Source organism: Centroberyx gerrardi, chromosome 11 (assembly GCF_048128805.1).
Source record: "Centroberyx gerrardi isolate f3 chromosome 11, fCenGer3.hap1.cur.20231027, whole genome shotgun sequence".
NCBI classification, from domain to species: domain Eukaryota; kingdom Metazoa; phylum Chordata; class Actinopteri; order Beryciformes; family Berycidae; genus Centroberyx; species Centroberyx gerrardi.
The window spans coordinates 25307258-25329547 of record NC_136007.1 but is presented as its reverse complement, the minus strand read 5'-3'; the positions used below and the strand labels follow the sequence as shown (position 1 = coordinate 25329547).

The following is a 22290-nucleotide window of genomic DNA, read 5'->3' as shown; positions in this document are numbered from 1 at the left end:
TAATGTTCTCCCCTGCTGCCACAGTGTAGACAGCTCGGATGCTCCTATAAGTATCCACAGTAATAACTACCGAGTTGTGTGTTAATGCCGATAGACCTGCAATTACGAAGGAGCGGAGGCAGCGCATATTTCAGTGGCAATCATGACAATTAGCATTTGCCGCCCAAAAAAGCTGCTTATTTTTTAGGTTTGCTGATAATTCACCTTAACCTGTCTGACGCCTCCGCAAACGGTTCCTCCTTTACAGATATTGCTACTGACAGTTCTTTTAATGGTATCTCCATGGCCCTCTGCCCTCTGGTTTGCCCTGTAGTCTCCTTTGCCTTCTTCCTTTGCCCACCAGAAGTGTCCCACAATTGAAATTCATTGCCTGTGACATCTTTTGTGGTTGCAGGAAACCCAGAGAGAACAGATGGTTCAGACAAGAATAGGTGAAAATAGGCAAAGTCATAGCGCAAGGGCCTTATCTTCGAGCCACACTGACCGTTGTGTTGATGTGACAGCCCAGTGGCAAAGATAAAATAAGCAGTAAGACTTTTATCCTACCAATGATATGACAATGACATGAAACAAAACAATACATACATACACACACATCATAAAAGCATTATAACATAAAATTAAGAAAATACAGACACAACACAAAAGTAGAATTACATACGAGTTTAACTGCTGACATTGATTACTGCACTTGCAGGTGATTATTGATGTTGTGGCTGGGTTTAAAGGGTACATCGCAGTTTTAGGCTAATTGCGGCACATATTAGAAATCTCCTCCCAAGAGGAATTCGGAGAAGTTCATGAATATAAAATACTTTCCTTTCGGCTGATATTTTAGAGATCAGAAAAAATACATGGGGCAGTCTTTCATACCCTGTTCTCAGAAATTTCATAAGTTAACCGAACTCAAAATGTAGGGAGAAATTAAGGGATTTTTGGAAGTGTGGTGCTTCAACTTTTGAACCTGTTGCAGGCTTCTTAGATTTTGCCATGGGTTAGTATCTTTGAACAGGACAAAGAACTGTGGTTTGAGCCTCTTACCTCCTGGCGACTGGCTGAAATTAAGGTCAGATGGCTAAGGGTGGATGAGCAGCCACTCAAGTTCAGGAATGCTCACAAGGAAATCTATAGCTGTCTCTGTACAACTGATTTCTCTGTAATTAAAACTAAAGATTTTTGTTTTACTCTGGTTTGTTAAAGCTGCACAAGGCAACTTACTTTGGCTGCCGCAAGTGGCAAGGGGAGGGAAGTGTTAATTTTTTTTGGAAGTTTGAAGGACTTCATTACCCAAAAATCATGTAATGTGACATCCGCAACCTGCACACTCCTCAGACTTAAATTTCCTCTTCATAGTGGCTTTTAGAGGTGGAGATGGTGAAAAAAAACTTTTCTCAGCAGGCTAAACCATCGTAGATGAGTCTAGCTTTCTCTAAGTGGAGCACTGGCTCCCTGCTGTTTAAAAGAACAGCAAGAAATATGTCACCCTACCCATTTTCAATAGTAATTAATATATTGAATCAGGTACCATGTGTTAATTTAAAACTCACTCACTTACACAATGGATCAACTTTGTAATTCTTCATGAAGTGCAACGGAACTGAATATAACCAAGGCGTTCAAAAGTTATCGCCAGCCAATGTGGCAGGTGGTCATTACTGATTTAACCACTAAAAACAGATTTAAACCGGCATTTGTCGCTTGGCAGGTGGTAAGTTCGGACCCTGATCACTACCATCAGTGTAATTGCAATACACAGCTCCAAGATTTTTGCCGTGTAAGTCCCTTAAGTAGGTTTGCTTTGCCTTTTACCTGCTAAATTCCTGACCAATGAACCAAATACATTTGCAAGCACATGGCTTTTGTTTACAAATTGTAGTCAGCTTTTTTGGAGCAGTATGAAAACGATTTTGAAAAAAGTAAACCATGTATCAACCTCACACAGGATCGGACTAAGCAAACAGACTATTAGACACCTGAAATTAATTTGGACAATCTACAGCTCTGCTCTTGCCTAGTGCAGCTTTAAAAACAGTTTTGCAGACATATAATTTAAGTTAGCACAATTTGTCTGGATTTTAGGCTACCTAGATACTGTCATGACAATTCAATTTCAGCTTCTTAATAAAATATACAGCAGGCTATATTATAATAAAGAGGTACTGGTGTGAAACTGTAAACGGTGTTGTGATGAGTCAAATTACATGGGTAGTTCATTCAGTTTGACCTCTACAATTACTGGGAATTGTGAGATAACGTTTAGTTCTCTGATAGGGCTTGTGCGTGCATTACAGGATGTTACACTGCAGTGAATAAAGCCAGGGGCTGAGAGCAAAAGCAAACCAGTTGTTGTGATAAAACGTAAAGAGCAAATACTTCTCAATTTAAGAATTAACATACTATATGTCATTCTTATGGATGAGGACAGTTTCATCAGAAAGAAAAATCCTCTCCCAAAGGTAATCTCTCCCAACAAATAGTCTGGAGGTGCTCTACTGAAACTGAATGCTGAATACTGAGACTGACTTTGTGGACTTCTGCAATGTCTGAACTTTTGCATCCAAATGAGCTTCAGATCATAGTAAAGCTATTGATAATAAACCTGAAAAAGTACCCTGATTGCTTTCACTTTAATCTTTACCATACGGGATGTGATAGGCTGTCTTTCCAGCTTCTGGTTATAGGAGATAGGAGCCAAACTGTCCTAAGGCAGAAGATATTTCACAGCTGAAATTTATTGTATAATTTAGCGATAGTGAAATGTTTAATTTAATAATTACATTTCATTAGAATGGCTACTGTATCACATCTCGTTCTTGCATTTACATTCCTTGGTCTTTCACAGTGAGCGCTGTGACCAATCACCACCATTTAGGGCATAGTGAACGGCTTATTTATCTCTATTCCCATCCACTGTTCCACATTACGAAAGCATGCATGAGCATAGCAGACGCTGAGCCGAACAGAGTGATGTGCAGAAGATATGCAGCTCAGTGCTTGAACTTCAGATCAGAAATAGCTTATACTGACTGATTGGCTGGCATGTTTTAGATCCAAGCCTCAGGTAGGAATAGGCAGACTCACAGATGACAGAAAGGCAAATCTGTCCTCCAAAAAAAACCACAAACATTGTTTTAGTAGCAAAAAAGCATCTTTGGAAATATCTTGCCTACAAACCAAATGGCATCAAACAAGTACAAAACTGTGCAAACAGAAATTGTGGCTTGGGGTTGTTGCTATACCTCAATTATATGACCAATTTATTAATCGCAATAATCATCACAAAATCCAGTACTACATGAGTACATGGCAGCTACAGCTGCTGCAGCTTTTTGTCCTATACCTAAATGTCAGACAGAAACCTTTATTTTGTGACATATTTAAGCATTTTAGGTTATGGATAATGGTGTGTATCCCTGATTAAATCCCTGATTAAATATGTCACAAAATAATCATTCTGATTTTATCCATAACCTAAAAAATAATAATTCAGCTTACAAAACAAGGCTGGGTTGGGAAAACCACAAGGGATCCCAACCACGTCTTCATTCTCATGTTATGATTGTTAAGAATTCCTTTTAAAAATATCAATGTAATCCCACAATTTCCAAGGATGGGACCTTTTTGGTGCTGCTATAGCAAAATATTTTTTGTGCTTGATAAAGATGCTAATTTCCCCTTATGACAAAGTCAGAAAGTCACTGCACAACAGGAGACACTGTCATGGCTTCCTGGACAACTGTAACAGAAGAACATCATGGTTAATTTTCTGCAGACCTCTCTCCTTAGTGGCCTGAATCTGCTCCGCTGAGGGAGATGCATGAAGCAACCTCTGTAGCCACAAGACTGCCAGAGCATTTGCTCCTATAAAGGACAGAGGACGGTGTGTGTTGTCTTTGAGGTGAACAGATCTACATCTGCCCTGCCAAAGCTCTCCCATATTTGAGACGTAGCCTCCATTCTCCTGGTAGAGGTCCCTTGGAGAGAAGGTCTGGGCCTGTATTTATCACTTTCTGGGACATGTGTGGCCTTAAGTGGCAGAAGACATGTGCTGCTCCAAGCTAGCAGAGTGTTGGTCATAAAAAAAGGTAAGGGAGAAATCATCGTCCTCCCTATGCTTCCAGTAATTCTGGTGCACTTTAGGGCAAGGTGAGCCACCACTAGGCCTATAATAAGGCGTTCCTGTAGCAGTAAAACTGTCTAAAGTAGAATGTTTATGTGGTGGGGTGCCCTGCACCACTGACAACACTCCATTTATTGATTTGTCTTTGCATACAGCTCCCCAAATTCAGCTATCAGCCCCTTCCTGGAAAGCACTCAGTGCCCAGTGCTCTCTGCAATAGGACTGCTTGTTTTCTCTACTCCAGACATGTCAGCGTTCCACAGAGACTTTTTTTCTTTTAATTTTATAACTTAACCCCAGCAGGACAAGGTTGGCAACCTGCAAGTTTTCTTGGCTACCCTACGTACTGAATTTCATTTTGCATATTTCCATCAATCCATCCATCCAATATTTCAATATTTCCAATATTTTCTAACCTCACCATCAATCTCAACAGCAACAGATGACCATTCCAGCTGGAGACAGCCCAATCAGCAGTACAGAAACCACATTGTACCAACGATCATAGGTTAAAGGGTCAGCTGGGCAATTCCCATCTTAGTCATATTTGTTTTTCCTTTGGGGCTCAACTGGTGTCCTCTCTTTTCAGCCAAAGCCACTGGCTGCTCTTTTTGTCTGCTTCTGAAGATGGCTTTATGGCCTGATGTAAACCCTGACCAAGAATCCCTGAATAAACTGGTCGATGTGGCTACAAATCCACAGCACTCAACTTCGAAAAGTCATAACTTGGCTTTCCAGCCTCGCTGTTCAGCCTCAGCTGATAGATCAATGTATCTAAGCTTCTTCCTTTCATATGCCTCATCTACCATGTCTTCCCATGACATAGTGAGCTCTACGAAGTAAACAGATCACTGAGTCTTGGACTACAATACCAGGTCAGGCCTTAGGCTTGCACTGATTATCTCTGATGGGACTATAAGTTGCTGGCTAACATTTTCTTCATTTGCCGATCCCTCACCTCATCTAGCTGCCCTATAGTGCCTATACCAGGGCAGGTACAGTGCAATAATATCACATTTTACTATTAAAAATGTATTGTGCGAACATAAAAGTGAATCCAATCGGTCGCGTGCGAGAGGTTGCTTTGCTGGTTCTTATTATTAGTGTGAACATCAGTGAGAGTTCCTCAGGCAAGTTACTCTTTTCCATTATCTAGGCTACTTGTCGTGGGGTGATATTGATTTTTGGTACATGAAATTATCGACTTGAATGCGTCTCCATTCCTTTAACACCTGAGAGAAGTGGACTAATCCAGTTGTGCATCAAGCCAATCACATAGTCTGTCTCTTCAATGAAGCGTAATTCAAAATGACAGTGAAAAATTAGTATACTTAATAACATGTAAGCCTGTAGTGTTATCATAGTGTTATAAAAAGAAGCGAGGGAGAAACTTTCTTCCCCTATGGAAGACACAGTTTTATTGGGTAAAGTTTGATGCCTCCATCAGTCTCAAAATTGGTGAAAACACATTTCGAGTAGTGCCTGTGTGCGTTTGTTTATGTAAGCGGAGACACAAAGCTTGAAGGAAGTGAAAGTGAACGTAAAACAAACACACCTCCTTATCTCCCGCCAAACGAAAACAAAGATGAAGAAAATGTGTCTAAAAAGGGAGCACCCTCCATCACGTGGGTGTGGTTTGGTTATAAAAACAGAAAACTATCATCTGCGAGCTTTGTAGCGTGACTGTTATTGCCAGGGGAGAAAACATCAGCAGCCTATTTTACCACCTGAAGACCAAACATGTGAATAAGAGTACTGTAAGTTTTTATTTTACCAAAAGTTTAGGTGAGTGCTGCAAATAAAAAGTGTCAAAATAGTGTGATACCTGCCCTTAAATTAAAACAATGTTAAAATAACTGCACTGTTAAACCCCAGGCAAAAAACAGGCAGTTCCACAGCTGTCTTACACTTACCATTTTTCAAATTACATTACCAGGGAAAGCAAAAAAGTGCGTGTCGGGGGAGGCTCAAAAACGCTGGAAATAATCACATTGTAAAAAAAGAGAGAGCATCCAGGTATAAAGTCGCAAACTAGGTTTTACTGAAGTAATTGTACATGCTATGATTTATTTGTCCCTTGAGTATTAGTTATCTTAAGATGTACCACGTTTGACACAACACTTATGTGGACACTCTTTTTTGCATTGTCCAATGACATTACCAGAAAAACTAGTGTCTAAGCTAGACAAGTTCATAACACTAGACCTACCCATGGGTCCTTGGTATACAGGGTTAGCAAATGTGGCCCTACTTTACATGTAAGAACTGGACTATTAAATATTTCTCAAACTATTGAATATTTCAATACAGGCATATTATTTCACAACTTTGAAGATGCTGAGCAGTACTACCATTAAAGGAATAAAACATGTTTATTATTAATGTATTCATGTGTGTGCTACAAACTTTTTCTTTGTGCTACAGAAATCTTTGACCTTAGCACCAGTGCTACCAGCCAAAAAAAGTAAGCGTACAGTCCTGCCTATACACTGTGTTCTGGAAGATATCATTATCGTAAGTTTTCTGCAGGAACAGCAACCCACACACCATGAAGAACTGAATGCCCTGAGTAGACTTAGACACACACACACACACTCTCACACACTCTCTCTCACACACACACACACACACACACACACAACAAAATTAAGCTATATCAGGACAGCTTCTCTTAAACTGCCAAGAGTGGGCTGAGCTGAGACAGCTTTAATGTATTTGCATTCCTCAAAATTATCGAACAGCCCAATCAATATTTGTGAAATTAACAAGTCTCTCCCAAAGCCAGAAACCAGGAAACTAAGACTTAAACCTGTGATGGTAAGATGTGAAATCAGTAGCTGCTCTATAGAAAATGCAGAGAATTGGCCAGTGATCCTCTGGACCGACAGAATGTTTATTTTTATTGTTATACACAGTACTGTTTTAAATTTTGAACCCAAAACGGTACACTTATCCCCAGAAAAGCCTCCTGAGCTCTCTCTCAGTAACATCGTACCCTCTTTCCCCAATTCATTTTTTATAGAGCACCTCCAAAATTTACATCTTACAACACAGGTTCAAGTTTTAGTTCTCTGGTTTCTGGGTTTTGGCAAGAGTTGTTCAAGTTTATAAATATTGATTGAATTGTCCAAGAGAAAACATGAATTCTTAAATTGACTGATATTCCGCTTTAACATCATTATGGCCCTTCCACAAACTCTTACATGTTGCATGTCTTCTGCTCTGAAACAGCAGAGGTTAATCTGAGCTCCAGATGAGAATGTGTGCTGTGTGATTAAGGTGCAGCAGCTCCGCTGATCTCTAAGCCTTATATCCTCCTCTGCATCGATAATGCATCCAGTACTCTCATGCAAGATGTAATGCTTCCATGGGATAAAGATGTTAGAAGGAGCAAACTCGATACTGGCTCAAGACAAAAGAACCAAAAACCTTGGATTTCACCTATGAGGCCTTTACATGGTCCTCCTCATTCCCTTTTTTGATTGTCCGCTGGTAACTAATAACTGAATGTGCTGCATGTAGGGACACATCTGGATGCAGGACATGCAGTACAGATGCAGGATAGATGCATGTTTGGGGTTTTCTACAATAGCTGCCACTCTATACAGAGAAGAAAATTATAAGACAGCAGTGAACAGTCTTTTCTAAAACTACAGCATACTAACAGCATATAGCATCACTAACACAGTCACTGGCTGAAAGATATTTGTACTTAGGTTCTACAAATTTGCACTGCAAAAATACTTGAGTTGGATTCATGAATCAAAAGTCTGGGACAGATGTGCTTCTTGGAGGAGTGAACTGTACTTCATTAAAAAAGTACTACCCATCTGACAAACCTGTTCACAAACCAATTTTTACTGTTGATGGTTGTGTAACCAATTTTGTACATCTTGGTAAATTTGAACGCATGATTAGATGGGTTATTTATTTAACTGTGTAGGCATTTTAATTTTCCACAGGGTTGGTGTTGAATGGTATTGAATGGTATGGTTTGGTCATATCTGATCTTGCACTGATAACATATCTGTCAACACACACCAATCACCTGCAATTGCTGTTGCCATGCCAATAGTTCTGCCTTCAAACCTATAATTTAGTAGCAATCCACTTCCAAAGTGACATTTAAACAATTGAAGGGAGTCAGCCTTTACGTCGAGCAGTTGACATTTGGCAAAAAGCAGAGGGAACGCTTGCTTAAAAATTTCCTCTGTAGCTATATGAGCTATCACTCTGATTGGCCACCATCTGCCTCATCAGAAATGACTTGTATTTGCCAACCACAAATCAATAAACAAATGTCCGATCAAGATGTGACAAAGGAAAAGGCAGAGAGAATCTCTTTCATCGTGATGCTCTGTCATTTGAGCATGGGGGCCACCAGCCATCTTCAAGCCTCTGGCTGTTTAAGGGATTGCTCAAGGACGCAAACATGCCCGGGTAGTCACGGCTGCTTATTAGGCCGTAATGTGGTGCCTGTCACTGCTCTGTCAAGGTCATGGCATCAGGTCAAACAGGATGACTGAGGGGAAAGACACCCAGAAACCACAACATAGGAAATAGGATACCAAATTTGACAATGGTGCAATAATTCTGTTACTCATTTTGCCCTAACTCCCTTGCTCTCTTGGTACAAACTGATAAAAATTACATATTCACACATCATGTTGCAAGTTTGTACTCAATCTTGCAATTTAAATTACAAAAAATACTAGTGGACGCCTCATCATTACATCACACTCTCTGGCAGAAGAAGACAGGAGGGGGGAGGGAGAAACTGCAAACCTCACAAGTGTGGCAGAGATACTGAACATACTCTCCTACATGAGATTATAAACTATGATTGGATCTATGGCAGATGCAGGACAGAAATCCTGCATTGCTGGCAAAATGTTGCTGTCCAATCTTCATAGTAAGCAAATTTTACCTGGAGGTAGAGGAGACACATTTCTAACTCTCTTAACACATCTCTATTTATACATGACAGGTATTCCCTGCTCACCTCCTGTCCACGGTGCACTCTACCTTTCCAGAACACAGGTAGGCATACATTATACATGTATATGATTTTCTTTCATCTCTACTTTTTTTCCAAGAAGCATACTCTTTTGCTCACCCTCTCTCTCCACAATCTTCATCTGCTGCACACATACAAAACCACACACTCTTGCTTGGCATACAGTCTCTTCCAGCTGCTCTGTGATATTTAGTCATTTCTGGACTTTACTGAAGAGTCTGTCAGTGAAGCCTCACATGACATGCATGGTTTCTTTTCTGGATAACAGTGATGTGACCTTTTGATGGAAAGATTTAGAACAGTTAATGTCAGCAATACGCTAAGTAAGTTGTTACTTGACACCTTGAAACCAGCCATGGAGGCAAGCAAGCTGATCTACCAGCCTGTAGGGGTGATGGAGAGTCATGGGTACTGCCATAGGAACTTGGCCCGAAACAACTGCATTCCATAGCACAAATAATTGTAATCCATGTTAAACGTTAAAGAGGATACAGCAATTTTAATGACAAAGTGTTTTTTAACCACAAAATTGTAAAAAGGATAAAAAATTAAGGCAGTTTACTTACTGCTCCACCCAAAGAGACATAAATAAATAGGCCTATATTATATTTTATGAAAAGGCATTACTGAATTAGCAAAGAAGGCTACTGCTTGTTACCTACCAAAGTGCTACAGCTGCTATAGCATTGAGCTACCCGACCACAATTACTTTTCTATTTATTAAACCAAACATGATTTGGTTCACATGACCTAAGGGTGGTGACGTGGTGTATCCAGTGGTTAAATTTGTTTTGGCATGTTCTGTTCCACCTCCACTGAAAGCACAGTTAAATAAAGAGGAAACTGCAAACATGTTGGTAATCATTAACTACTCTTATTAACTAAATTATTATTTTAGACCTAATTATTGCAAACCGCAACAATGATGTATCTGTGGTATCCACTGCAGTGTGTATCAATTCATGTACTCCAACACCGCTGCCATACAGAGGCGAGGAGATCATATATCATATAGTGTGCTACAAAGGCCAGCACCCAGACTATAAATCCATCCGTCTACCCAATGCATTTTGTAGTGTCCCTTTCAACAGGGCCCATCTGCAGCCATGCCAATGGAATTTGCCTCGTCGCTTGCGGTAGGGGGTTAAGATGTGAAGCTAAGATCCTGGGATGAATTTGGAGTAGCAAAGCCGGGGCTACGGTGAGGTATCTTATGGCCCTGGCCAATGAATGTTTAATGGGTCTGGAGAAGTCAGCGTGGAGGAAGCTGACTGTGCTGCATCAGTGGGCCAGGCTGTAAGATGAGACAGGAGAGGAAGCCAGCCAGCTCAGGGTGCAGGGAGGTGGAGGGGAGGTGGAGGGGGGGGGGCACGATGGAGTACAGTGTTCTGAGAAAGCACACAGTACAGGAGAGTGCAACCGTTATGTATGTTAACAGAGAGCCATTACCAAAACCCACATTAGGGACCACACTGACACATTGAAAAACTGTGTTACCCTCCAAATGAAAACATGCATAGAACAGTATATTGCAAAAAGTCTGCATTCAAAACATGCACAGATATGCAGCACAGAAAACCACGCTGCACAGTATAAACCCCTATGTCCAACTCCTTGACATTCTCAGTCGCAAGTTAGCCATGCTGCACTGCCTAGCAAAGTGGACACATGCATTTATCCAAGTGCTAGTTCAAAGTCCCATCTAACTGCCTCCTCTGCCTGACAGCCTGTGTATATGTCTCTACATCTGTAAGACTGACAGTGGCTGAGCGCAACAATAAAGAAGCCTTGTACTGTGGACACCAAGTGTCTATCTGACTGGGATCTCTAAGCAGAACAGGAAAACACTGTCAACTCAAGGAAAGGCTTTTCTTTGAGCACTTGGGTTGAATGTGAGTGCAGACACAAACTGGAGGCAGAATGCACTTGCATTGTTTACGAGCGATGTCAGGATCACTTCAGGAGCTTATTGTAATGTCATCCATATACAGTGACAAGGCCAAAGGAAACGGCAAGCCTAAAGAGAGACCGTAGGCCTGCCATTCGACGGCCATACTGTTGTTAATGAGAGAGCCGCAAGATCTCAGGGTGGTTGGAGACTGAATGGGGCGAACTGGAGAAGTGACAGGCATTGGAACCTGAGGGCTAAAGGGCAAACAGAGGACCTTTTCCGCTCAACAGGTATTCACCCAACCTCTAAATCAGACCTAGGTATTTTTTAATGGAAAACCGGGAGCAGCTATTGGCACTGAGAAGACAAATGTCAGATGTGAGACTAGGTGTCCCTAGTGATGTCTGGGCCAGTCTGGCAACGCCTCCGGGCATCTGCACTAAATGTTAACCTGTCAATATGTTAAACCACAGGGCAGTCCAGCCCAGCCCGAAAAGCTGATCTTTTAGAAATCTTTTATAAGTATAGAAAACAAAAGTTGCCAAGATGTTCCAGTAGCTTCATTAGAATTTCTCATGTTCCTGCATGTGTCCTTCACAGGTCCCTACTCACTGATTGGAATAAAGCTTTCTCTGCCCATCAGGGACTGCGTTACTGTGTACATCTGTCTTTCCATATGCCCAATTGCAAGCCCCACGCAGCTGTGAACGATGTGCTAATGAGGCCTATAATCTACGGGACATACAGGGAAAAAAAGACTCCATTCCACTTCACAAAAAATAACCACTTTCTCCCAGAACTGCCAGGAAGAAACTAGTCATTGTGCACAGAGCAAATTTAACACTATGCATTTCCCTTTAATCACCCTGCAACACAAGAATTCATACAAACCAAAGGAGTGATTTCAAGCAACACCAGTAATCTAATTTAGGCAACATTATAAAGTGCATGACTGGCCAGTTATATGGACAAGACACAATGCTGCCATAAATAAAGAGAACACCAAGCAGTAGCATTTGAAACTAGAAAAGGCTAAATTTTCTAAAGAAAATTTAAGTGTGCTTGCCGCCCTTGCAATGCCCCTGCCCTTAGACTTGGCGTTCACTAGCTTTGCTAAGCGGTGCAGCATTGCAATTGTTAGCATTTTGACAGAGTAGACTCAGTAAACAGAGCCAGTTGCGTTCAAAGGCACTGGGAAACTTTTCTCATCACTCCACAGCAACATGTTTGGTATCGAACGAAACTACAGATTCCCAGCTTTCCAAGGACCCTAAACGCATCACAAAGACAGCACCGAGGCTGACAGAAAGCCCATGTGGGGAACTCATGGTCTCTGTCGCCATCTGCTGGCTGTGTCGAAGCACTGACATGAATGAGCTCGACCATTTAATTTCAAGTCATTTTATACAGTAAGGTCAAGTTTAAAAAAATGCTGTCATCACATTGAAATGGTTACTATGAGGCCATATTTCATCACACATGAATGCAATTGGGCTCTTTGGATTCACAAGAGTCTCAGTTTTGTAGCCATACCCAATTTCTACAATTCCATGACTGTTTAGGTACCACAGTGTGCAGAAATAGGGAAAGAAAAAAAGGCGAGAATAACATCTTTTCACTGCATGCAGAACACTGTGTCTTTAGTACCCTGGAGCTCATATACCCTATGTAGCTGACATATGTCAGATATGGCTGTAAAGCTAAGACTCTTGCGGTTCTAATGAGCCCAATTTCATTCAGATATCTTGATGTGAGAGGTCAAGGGACCCGTTTGAAAATAGTCATGCCCATTTACCTTTGTCAAAAACTTCGCCGACTTTGGAGCTATGTTACATAACATGGCTGGTACCTACGTATTCGTCTGGATGTCTACTTTCCGCTAATAAAAAAAGCTCCGCTCTAGCTTAAAAACTGAGCTCGTGAGAAGCTCCGTTAAGCGTCGGCCGACGCGCAGAAACCACAATACTGTGTGTGTGTACCTTAGCTTCAGTTAGATTCAGCTACTGTGTGTGAGAAGCCAGCTAACGTACCTCCCGATCTCCGCGGCGCGGTCCCTCTGTCCCAAATGCATCAAGCCAGCCATTAAAAACTCTGCACTAGACTTTTAATATACAGAATAAAAGTCCAAATACATCCATACTGATCTGATTCTACCTTAGCTTCAGCTACTGTGTGGGAGCCTCCCGATCTCCGCGGAGAAACAAGGACAAAACCAAACTTAAATTTCTGGCTCTGTGATCCTGTGATTGAGTCCACACGGTTCTCAGGTTCTCATCCTTTTACAATGGGTGTGTATTGCGTCTAAAAATGCCATTTAATCATTCATATCTCAAAGAGCTTATGATGGATCTCTTAGAAAAGTAATAGCACACGATTCCTCAATGAGCCGCACATTTTGATGTCTAATATGTCTATGTACTGTAAAAACTGTAGGAGGAGTAGCATACACAACTTTTGTCCATAAGAAGAATAAGAATAAAAAGAATAATAAGTATGCAAGATAGTAAGAGTGTGCCCTGCCTACGGCAAGCACACTAATAATTCAAATTTCAAAATTTGGTAGTGGCCAGCATTTCTCAAGAGACACAACCACTCCTCTTTAAGATAAATGTGTTCAAACAGTAACCAGCTCTTCACAATTGTTAATTGTATTCTAATGTTTTAAATTATTGCACATTATCTTCTAAATGTTTATTGTACAGTTAGGTTGTGCTTTTCAGCATGGGTTTCCAAAATTCACATGCAGATGATGCATACTCTACTCACCTGACAAAGTGAGAACTTTTCCATTCACACTAATGACAAAGTGATATCTAACTTATATTTAAGTGCCATGTAAGTGATCTTTTTTTAATATGCTTATCTGGTGTGATTTCATTAGCCAGCTATCTCCACCATTATCAACTAGACTGTGATTTTCTCTCATCATCAGTGCATGACAATAACCCAAGCATGACACGCTGGTCACGCCCATCTTCCACACACTACTTAAGCTGAAGCTGGCATCCACAGGAAACATACTGATTCACTTCAAAAAAGTCAGTAGCAGCAAACGAGGGAGATGCCTCACACTCACAAACTGTTCCTTCTCTCTCTTAAGTCACATTGCTCTTTCGCTTTGCTCATCAATCAATGTGCTCATCAACATGGAAATCAAAAGCTTCATAATTCCATGCCTGCCTGTCCCTTATCTGAAGCATGAATGGGGTAGCATGGCTAGCATGGCTTAAATAATTACCCATACCACCTAGCCAGATGGGTCATGTCAATGGGTGGAGAGGTGCAACAGACAACAAAATCCAGTGGGTTACATCACTAATGATTACTGATTACAGGGGCAGCTGATGTCTCTGATTGAATGTTCAAGGAATTACTGGGGGACGCAAGTACAGAAAAATGTTTGTACAACTTTAAAATGATACCTATTTCACTTTAGTAGAATATTTATAGGTCCAGGACCATGTTCAGGCGCAGTCGATATCTGCTGCCCTAGGGATCCATTGTCATCACCGGCATTCACACTCTTTACCATGACTCTCAATATTGACAACTGCACACAGACAAAATTACTTCTTGAAAAGGTTGATCTGGGACACAGACTGAAACAATATCATCTACTCTACTTTTTCTTGTTTGCAGACTTGTATTCAAATTCCAAATTTTGGACTGGGTTTTCAAAAATGAAAGTAAGAAAGTGGTACTGTCCCCAGAGTGACCAGTCACATACCTTAACTGATGACAATGTTCTTCCAAAGTGAAATACAACTTTGTACAAGTACACATTTCTAATCAAGAGAAATAATTATTGAGGAAACTTTTTTTCAATACTTCCTAAATTCCAAGGCAGTAGAAGATGCCAATACAACTCAAACGGTCCCTGAGGTTTTGATGATGTGCCCATTCTGTATTCCCGGACTGCAGCACCAGGGCTCCAGCAATTACTAGTTGGACAGCTTAAAGGTGAGTCAGCAAAAGGACATTATTAGAGATAGTCAGAACACATAAAAGAGAGCAATGCCCTTCTGATAAAAGAGCTACACCTAGTAGTGTAAGAAGCCTAAAGCAAGTGCCGCTCCAAGTCAAATCCCTTAATGTGGTTGGGGATTGGCGGGCATTGTCGAATCTTATTCTGATAACTATACCATACATGTACTGATCAGCAGCTCCCAACTATCGTGCCTTTTCAATCCTTCAAAGATCTGAGGAGTAGCAGTGGGGGAGTTGCAAGAGAGCGTGCCCAGGATAAAATAGACCAGTTGTCTGTATATGAGCCAAGAGACTACTAGAAAGCTAGTGTCTTCATCCATGCTACATTATGCCTGTGCACCCAAACATTCTTCCCTCCCTGCTCCTTGCTGGGTTGATACATAATTAAAGTTACACAGGAAGACAATACTAGATAAGCTAGTTCCTCCCTACAGAGACTTAACTGATAACCCCAGGACACTGAATGATGGCACAGAGCAATCCAAACGCAGAGTGCTTCCAGCTACTAACTGAAAACCTCAGGCAAAATCATCTGCTGTGTTTACGGTTCTGTAAATTTATAATTGAAGATAATGCTTATCTATGGGATATAAAAAAAACCTATGAACCTACAATTTGGTTGATATCGGTGAAGTTTTTAGACATTTTGACAACTTTGAAGATACTTTACAATGCAAACATCAGTTCATTCGACATTTCTATTCCCAACTTATTGAATTGAAAGTTAGGAATTGAAAGTGTACATTTCTGAGTCAACAGTAATAAGTAGAGGGCAAATACTTCAAATTCCATGACTTTACACCTCAAACCGGCATTTATATTCTGGATGATGTTTTGATGGCGTGACCATTCTGTATTCCCTGACTGCAGTAACAAGGCTCTAGCGTCCAATCTTATCTATGATTCATTACACCTGTAAATGCATAAAAATGGAAACTTCTCTCTCAGTAAGCTTGAGAGCTTTGAAGAATTGGAAGACACCAGTGACAGGTAATGCAGTTAATAGTTTGTCCACCCCTGCAACATGAATAAAACATGTGGGCTATTTACTATCTTGCAAATATGAATTAGGTGTGTTTCTGGGTTGACAGGCCTGAAATAGTAACACAGTGACCTTAGTACTACACCAAAGCTCTATGGACTCCTCATACATAATTGACAAGGCTCCACAAGGATCTACATCCAGCTACACATGAAGCATCTCTTGCCGACAATCTCTTCCATCAGTTAATCCAGCCAAGCACCCCCAACAGACTAAAAAACCAAAATGGAGGATGCTGGGGCCTTGGGGGCCTGACGGCAGCCCCCAGTCAATGTTCCTTGGCCCAAATACCAGGTTGATTGACATCTGAAGGTTGGTGACTTTTATGGAGTGTGCCATTTGCCCCGAGCAACAGGGGTGCTACTTTTCATCAAGCTCAATCAGGGAGAAGGCTTCCCCCCTACATGCAACATGGACCATCCAAAGCAGATTACCATGTCACTGCATAAGCACCCATTAACTGTGGATGCTGAGTATAAATAGAAATATTAAAAGATGCTGCAAGATTATTCAACTGATTTCACTTCCATTTTCAAGAACATCTCCATTCAAGAAAAATATGTGGTATTTACTCTGATATAGTTTATGCAAACTACTAAATTATTGATTCTGAGAAGAGATTAACAATTTTGACTCCTGTGATTCTTGCACAAATGGTAATCAACAAGGTTTCTCTTTCAGACATTCTCTTACAACATCAACAGCCAAGAGTGTTGTGTCAGCGTGTCCCATGCGTCTGTGTTTATTAGTGTTTGTTCAGGAACATTTTTTCAACTTCAGCATGTTCAATTGGCATTGATTGGAGTTGCGGAAAGTAGGAAGTGTTCTTACTAATGCTGTGTGTTGCAAAATGGAGCACCCAGGTGGGTGAACAGGAATCAATACGTTCAATTATAATATTTCATCATATCCATTATATTATTTACAAACCAAACAAATAAAATCTGTGGTAAATATGAAAAATAGATGTCATCAATCTTCTTCATCTTCTATTTTATATAACAGAATAATCTCAAAACAAACAAGAAATTATAGCACATGCAACGAACATACAACCACTCTCCAACCACATCAAGATGGTTAGAGAATGTCAGCTCAACATGGATGGAGTTGACATTGAGAAAATTAAACGTCTAAAACTAACAACCAACAACTGCCAACTTTAGAAATGTTGAGGTCTGTTGGAAAACGTTGGCTCGGTGTGCAAGAGGCTTTAAGCTGAGACGCATCCTCCGATTTTTACAGGATGTGTGACCTCAATCCAGGAAGTTGAATACTGGTATTAGAGAAACACTTTATCTGAAGCCACGGGGCTCTGTGTATGCCATCTTACTCTGATTAAAGTTTAAACTCGTCTCCAGTGAGGAGAAATGCACACCTAGACCCACACACAGACTCCCAGTCTGGGAGGCTGGGCGTGAAAGAACATGTACACTGCACACGGGAAGTGAGCCTTTGAAGTCCCAAGAGCATGGAAATGGACTCATGGACTCTGGGATGCAGATAAGATTTACCCTGATCCAAATGGGTAGGCAGATCAGAGGCAAAGCGCACCACAAAGTAGAAGTGGAAAGTTGGCCTAAAACCTGGGAATTCACCTTAACTATGAATTAGCCAGTGTTTGTGTCATGTGTTTATTTGTGTGATAAATTCAGGAATTGCGTATATGCTCTATAATACTCATAAGGTATTTCAACTCATTCTACTGAGTGTAACTGCCTCGTTTTACACTGGACTAATGCACTGCTGGACACTTTCTCTACAGCTGCAACTATACTGTCTGTCATAATTCTTGAATGCACATATTGAATGCTGGATGTACAGTATATATGTAGAATGATATGTATAGTCTACTGTCTATCATCTGTTTTGCACTGTTGTCGTTGTACCATGCTGCATGTAATGTGTTTACTACGGAAGTTGTCAATGTCTCTGCATAAATAAATAATAAATAATAAAGTGATTCTGATTTTTCATTTTTAAGCCATTTTGAGGCGGGAAAGGAACTTTTGCAATTTGTCAACTGTGCTGACACTTCAGAGATGACTGGCTAAAATGTCTAGTTCTAGATGAAAACCAAATGCGTTTCAAACCACACTGAACAAACACTCGACACGCAACTCACTCAGAAAACACTGACCACCCACGACATTAAACTCCATGCTGTGAATGAGACAATCTAGAGCCTCAGTATTCATCTTATTGGTCAGCAGCTTTGTTTTTGCCAAGCAGCCACCCACTTACAGGGAGAACACTCATTATGTGACCATACTGTAGGGATCATCAAAAAGCACGGATACAAACAAAGTTTATAGGACTAAATTAGTGGGGCACCAGCAGTCCTTGCCAACCCCATTCACACACAACTTATTAAAAAAACACATACTTTGACACAATCACAGAGAGAAGTTAAAAAAAAAGGAAAACAGAAAAAGGTTGCATTGCACTTTTTTGTAGCTTAAGAGCTCCAGATAAATCTAATTTAACTCAAAGAAACATAGACTCCCTTTACACCTGGCATTAATATGCATCCTGGCTGATCGGATTGTAATCAGATTGAGCAAAAAGGCAGAAAATCCAGGTGTAAATGCAGCCAAGAAGCATTAAAGATCCGATCACCCAAACCAGCTTCAGCGGTGGTCACAGTGCGAATGTAATCCACATATAGATACTATGTAAATGGAAATAAACTTGCATGTATGGATCCAACCAGGAAGGCATGCGAATCAAACAGTCAGCAGAAAGCTCAGATAGTAATATACTTGTCAGAAATGGACTGTCAGGATACTCGTGGATGGGTAACAAGTGAGACGGGGTGTTCACTGTCAGTTTTAAAGGATGTAAATGTTAGGGGAGGAGGTGACGTTCATGGGAATCTGCATTTTGGCGCACGAGAAAGAGAAGTCCACATGTCATGTCATGTCATGTGTAAATGTAATACAGCTAAATCATATCTAGACACAATCCAGATACAAGATGTGCTTCCACCGTTCCTATCTACTGTACCTCCCACTTCCAAACAACCCAATCACCCTCCCCCCACACACACACACACACACTACCACCCCACCCCCACCGGTGCCCAGCCCTCTTGGCATGTCGTGGCATATGTATTTATCGAGCATCACTGTGGCATTTATCTCACAGCTTAGTCATAATTAGTCCAACTTAGTCTGAGGCAGACAGCCTGTTAGCGGGCATATGTTCACATCCTGGTTAAAGACACACTGTTCCCCGAGGGGATGGCTGTGTGTTGACACGTGTGTGCGCGCGTGTGTGTGAGAGAGAGAGTGTGTGTGTGTGTGAGCGCGTGTGTGCGTGGGTAGGGGTAACAAGTGTGTTTGCGTATGGCAGCAGACGGTTGCTGTGGAGCGCGCCATTAACACAACCCACCATGTTCCCTTCTCTCCGCCACCCAGCCATGCTGAGAGAGGCCACTTGAAACCTGGGGGGAAGCGAGTCCATCCGAGTGTATGAGAGGAGGAAGGCGGCAAGACGGGACAGACAGACGGGAAGAGGAGACGAGCAGGGGAGGGCGGCGAGGACCTGAGTCAGACAGCAGAGAAAGCGAGAGGAGGGAGAGATGAAACAAGTACAGGCAGAGAGGAAACAGAAGAGGGGGGGAGTGAGGAGAGGAGCCGGGCATAAATGGAGAGAGCGAGAGAGAGAGAGAGAGAGAGAGAGTGAGCGAGAGAGAGAAGGCCGTCTGGCTCGGGTCCAGGGTTATCACTGGCAAAAGTCGAGGCATTTGGCAGCTGCCAGCTTGAGACAGCAGCGCTCGGGCAGAAGGATGCCGCCCTGCGCAGCTACTGCTGGTGTGTGTGTGTGTTTGCGTGTGCGTTTGTGTGTGTGTGTGTGTGTGCCTGTGTGTACACGCATGGATGCTACAGAGTGCTGAGAGCTCCATCGATGTGTTAAAGCATGGGACAGGGACCATATGCGGAAACCAGTGGAGCTGGTTTGACTGACTAAAGGGACCATATCTACTCCCCAAAGCACCAAAAAAAAATCACAGTCACTCCTCCCCCGTTCCCTCCAGCACATCCTCCTTTCCTCCTCTGCCATCCAGAAGTTGGCGTTCACTCTGCCAAGTCGCCTGCCACGGAGAAGACGAGGGAAGCCGCTTAAAACATCTCCTTAAGTCTCCCTCTTTTGGCGGACGACGCTCAAGTGTATCCTCTCTCTAGGAAGTAGCCTGCATTACATAATTGTTTGCCCAGCACACACCAATCACATGCCAGGCTACAGATAAGTACAAAAACGCAATCTATGTATATAAACCTGTAAGATTCCGTTTCTTGAACGCTGATGACAACTTCTAGTTTACACACAGCGATGAAAACGCCGCTTTTAGAGAACATCTGTCTGTGTGAATCACCATCAACTGGCATCTCATGATGTGATGCTGAAGCGCAGAAGCTGTCCCAGTTTCCTCCTCCTCCTCCTCTCTCTTGGTAGGAGATGAGTGGTAGTGAGGGAGGGGGACGAAAGTATAGCAGTAGTGAAAAGTTTTTAGGGTGCACAGGCAGTTCAGTGTGACACCACTGCACTGTCACTACGATGTAAGAAGAAGGCGTTGTAAGTAGTACAGGCACACATCTGGAACATTAAAAGGTGCCAACACTTGTTTCTATGCATCTGTGTTTTCTGAGTAAGACTGCCAAATTAGATCCACTGGGTCATTTCATTTAATGTGAAAGGTGAAGCTGATCCTAGCTAGGTTTGTACTCTTTTACTGAGGTGCTGGCTGAATGAGAACCACTAAGGTGATATAAACAGGCTCTTTAAAAGAATCTTTTCGCTTTTCCCGCCTCCACAACGAGGTCAAAGGTCAGGCTCAGCTACAGAACAGCCTCCCTGGAGCTGGTAAGGATTCAGTGTCTTGCTCAAGGACACTACAGCAGGGAGGATGGCTTGAACCTGGGTGAAGAGTGGTCTCTTTGAACCACTGGACCACCGAGTCTCTAACTACTGTTTTCAAAAGGCTAGGTAATAACTTAGGACGATTTCAGGCTCACAATAAGTCAGCAAAGACATCAGCAATGTTGCAGCACACATGCCTGTGCCCTGATACCCGTTTTAATTCACCATGATGCAGTGCTTGCCCAAGAAGTGCTCCTCCTAGTGGACAAAACTGGTAGCGGTGGGCTACAGTGGGAACAGCTCCCTAGGAAGAGGTAAATCCACTCACAGCATTTTAATGACGTCTACACCAGCACACCATACTAATCACATTTGGGTTCACATTTGACGAAATGTTGGCAGCCAGCCAGTGTGTAGCTTATTAAGTGCAGGCTGCTGCAGCCCAAATACCCGCAAAATGTCCTAAGCTAAACGAGAGAAAAACTTGCGTCTTATGAGGCCAACACATCAGTCCAAATATCTAAAATGTCACAACTCCGTTACTGCCATTTATCACTCAGAATCATGCATTTCAACGATTTCATGTATCACAGTAAGTATAAGTAGGCTGTCCTATCTTTTAACAGGTTTAGCCAGAGGAGTTTCTGCTTTCATCCACGGTAAAGCTCTATTATAATTCATTACACGGTGAACCGGCCCATTTCCCTCTTCATATGCCGGTTACAGTCAGGTGCGGTGATAAACACAGATACACGTATGAACTTCATGATGTAAAGTGTGAAAAATGTAACGTGCAAGCGGTACATATTCAAAGTTATTTAACAGACAAGCACGACACATTTAAAAAAGCTCCTTTAAAACTTGAGCAGAAAGAGCCGTTGGAAACAGATACTGCACTTCGACTCACCTTGAGCTGCCGTTCCTCGGGTGCTGAATACACTTGCTATCAAAGTGGCCACATACCAAATCATAGTACTATTGCCGACCAGAAATAAACCTCATCATATCTCAAAGTGCCCCTTTCGATGAATCTGTCATCGCCGAGTGGCCCAGGACGACTGAAGCGGGCCGGTATCCTGTTTTCTTATTAACCGAGCCCGGTACACTTTTCCATCGGCGCTTTCCCCGCTCTCTTCCCCTCTCCTCCGCTCTCCTCTCGCATCCTGAGACAGATCACCTGCGCCAATGGGACGAGAGCGGACGACGCTGTGAAACCAAGCCCGAGCATTTAGATAACCACGGTCCCGCCTCCGCACTCTTTTCATTGGGGGACGTGGGAGGGATTCGGCCAGGGATTGGTTGTCTGTGCTGTCGGTTTTCCTGCAGGAGCACTAACCAGTGCTGCATTCAGGTTTTATGGGAATAACCGT

The 22290-nt window shown here is 42.1% G+C and overlaps 1 protein-coding gene across 1 annotated transcript in view; it reads right to left on the bottom strand.

Moving 5' to 3' along the window:
• Positions 1 to 21891, bottom strand: part of igsf9bb (immunoglobulin superfamily, member 9Bb) — a 111709-nt gene extending 89818 nt beyond the window's left edge. Inside the window, exon 1 of the mRNA XM_071924514.2 lies at positions 21828 to 21891. Within this exon, the coding sequence (XP_071780615.2) occupies positions 21828 to 21891 (64 nt within the window). The remainder of the gene's footprint in view (positions 1 to 21827) is intronic.
• Between the last annotated feature and the right edge of the window lie 399 nt (positions 21892 to 22290).